Raw genomic sequence first — 786 nt, 5'->3', positions numbered from 1 at the left:
TTCCTGTTTTATTGTGATTAATACAGAAATATCTTTTAACCTACCTTGTGAAGTCGAGAGGCCACTTCTATGTCTTCACCTCGGTAAACACTTTCAAAAACCTTTGGGCGTTTAATTAAGTAACACGCTCTGGACGACATTTCAGTTTCAAAGGTCTGCAATTAGAGAGAAAAACAACAAATTAATTAAATAACACTGATTGGAGTGTCACAGCAAAAAAAAAAAGCAAAAAAAAAAAAAAAAAAGTTATCTTTTGTCTTTTACTTGTTTTAGTTATCAAACTGTGGCCATGCTGGAGCACTGTGTTTCTTGAAATAAGAATTATCAAAACCAAGGATGTTTCAGACTTCAATGAGGAGAAGCTGCTGGATGAAGGATGAGAGATCGGTAACAGAGATGGATAGAGAGACGAGCAGACCAAAGAACGGACAACAGGTGGACAGACAGACAGACAGACATATTACAGTTATCCAGTACAGGAATGCACGGAGATAATGATGATTGGAGTGAGAGCAATGACGTTGAAAATGATGATGATGATGATGATGATGATGATGCCACCTCTCTCATGTGTGTATGCATGTATGTGTGTGCACATATATGTATTTGCATACACATATATATGTATGTATGTATGTATATAGGCATAACCTTGTGGTGTGAAGTTTGCATCATAAACATATATCTATATATATGAGTATGTATATTAGTGTGTGTGTGTGAATATACATATGTATATATACATATATATATATATATATATATATATATATATATATATATATA

The 786-nt window shown here is 33.3% G+C and overlaps 1 protein-coding gene across 1 annotated transcript in view; it reads right to left on the bottom strand.

The window, feature by feature from the left end:
• Nucleotides 1-786, bottom strand: part of LOC106873495 (uncharacterized) — a 101,649-nt gene continuing 100,863 nt past the window's right edge. The window contains exon 5 of the mRNA XM_014920880.2: nucleotides 1-155. Within this exon, the coding sequence (XP_014776366.2) occupies nucleotides 36-155 (120 nt within the window). The 3' untranslated portion in view covers nucleotides 1-35. The remainder of the gene's footprint in view (nucleotides 156-786) is intronic.

The sequence above is a fragment of the Octopus bimaculoides genome, chromosome 22 (genome assembly GCF_001194135.2).
Source record: "Octopus bimaculoides isolate UCB-OBI-ISO-001 chromosome 22, ASM119413v2, whole genome shotgun sequence".
In the NCBI taxonomy this organism is placed as follows: domain Eukaryota; kingdom Metazoa; phylum Mollusca; class Cephalopoda; order Octopoda; family Octopodidae; genus Octopus; species Octopus bimaculoides.
Note: the sequence above shows the minus strand (reverse complement) of the source record. Positions and strands in the feature narration are given on the sequence as shown.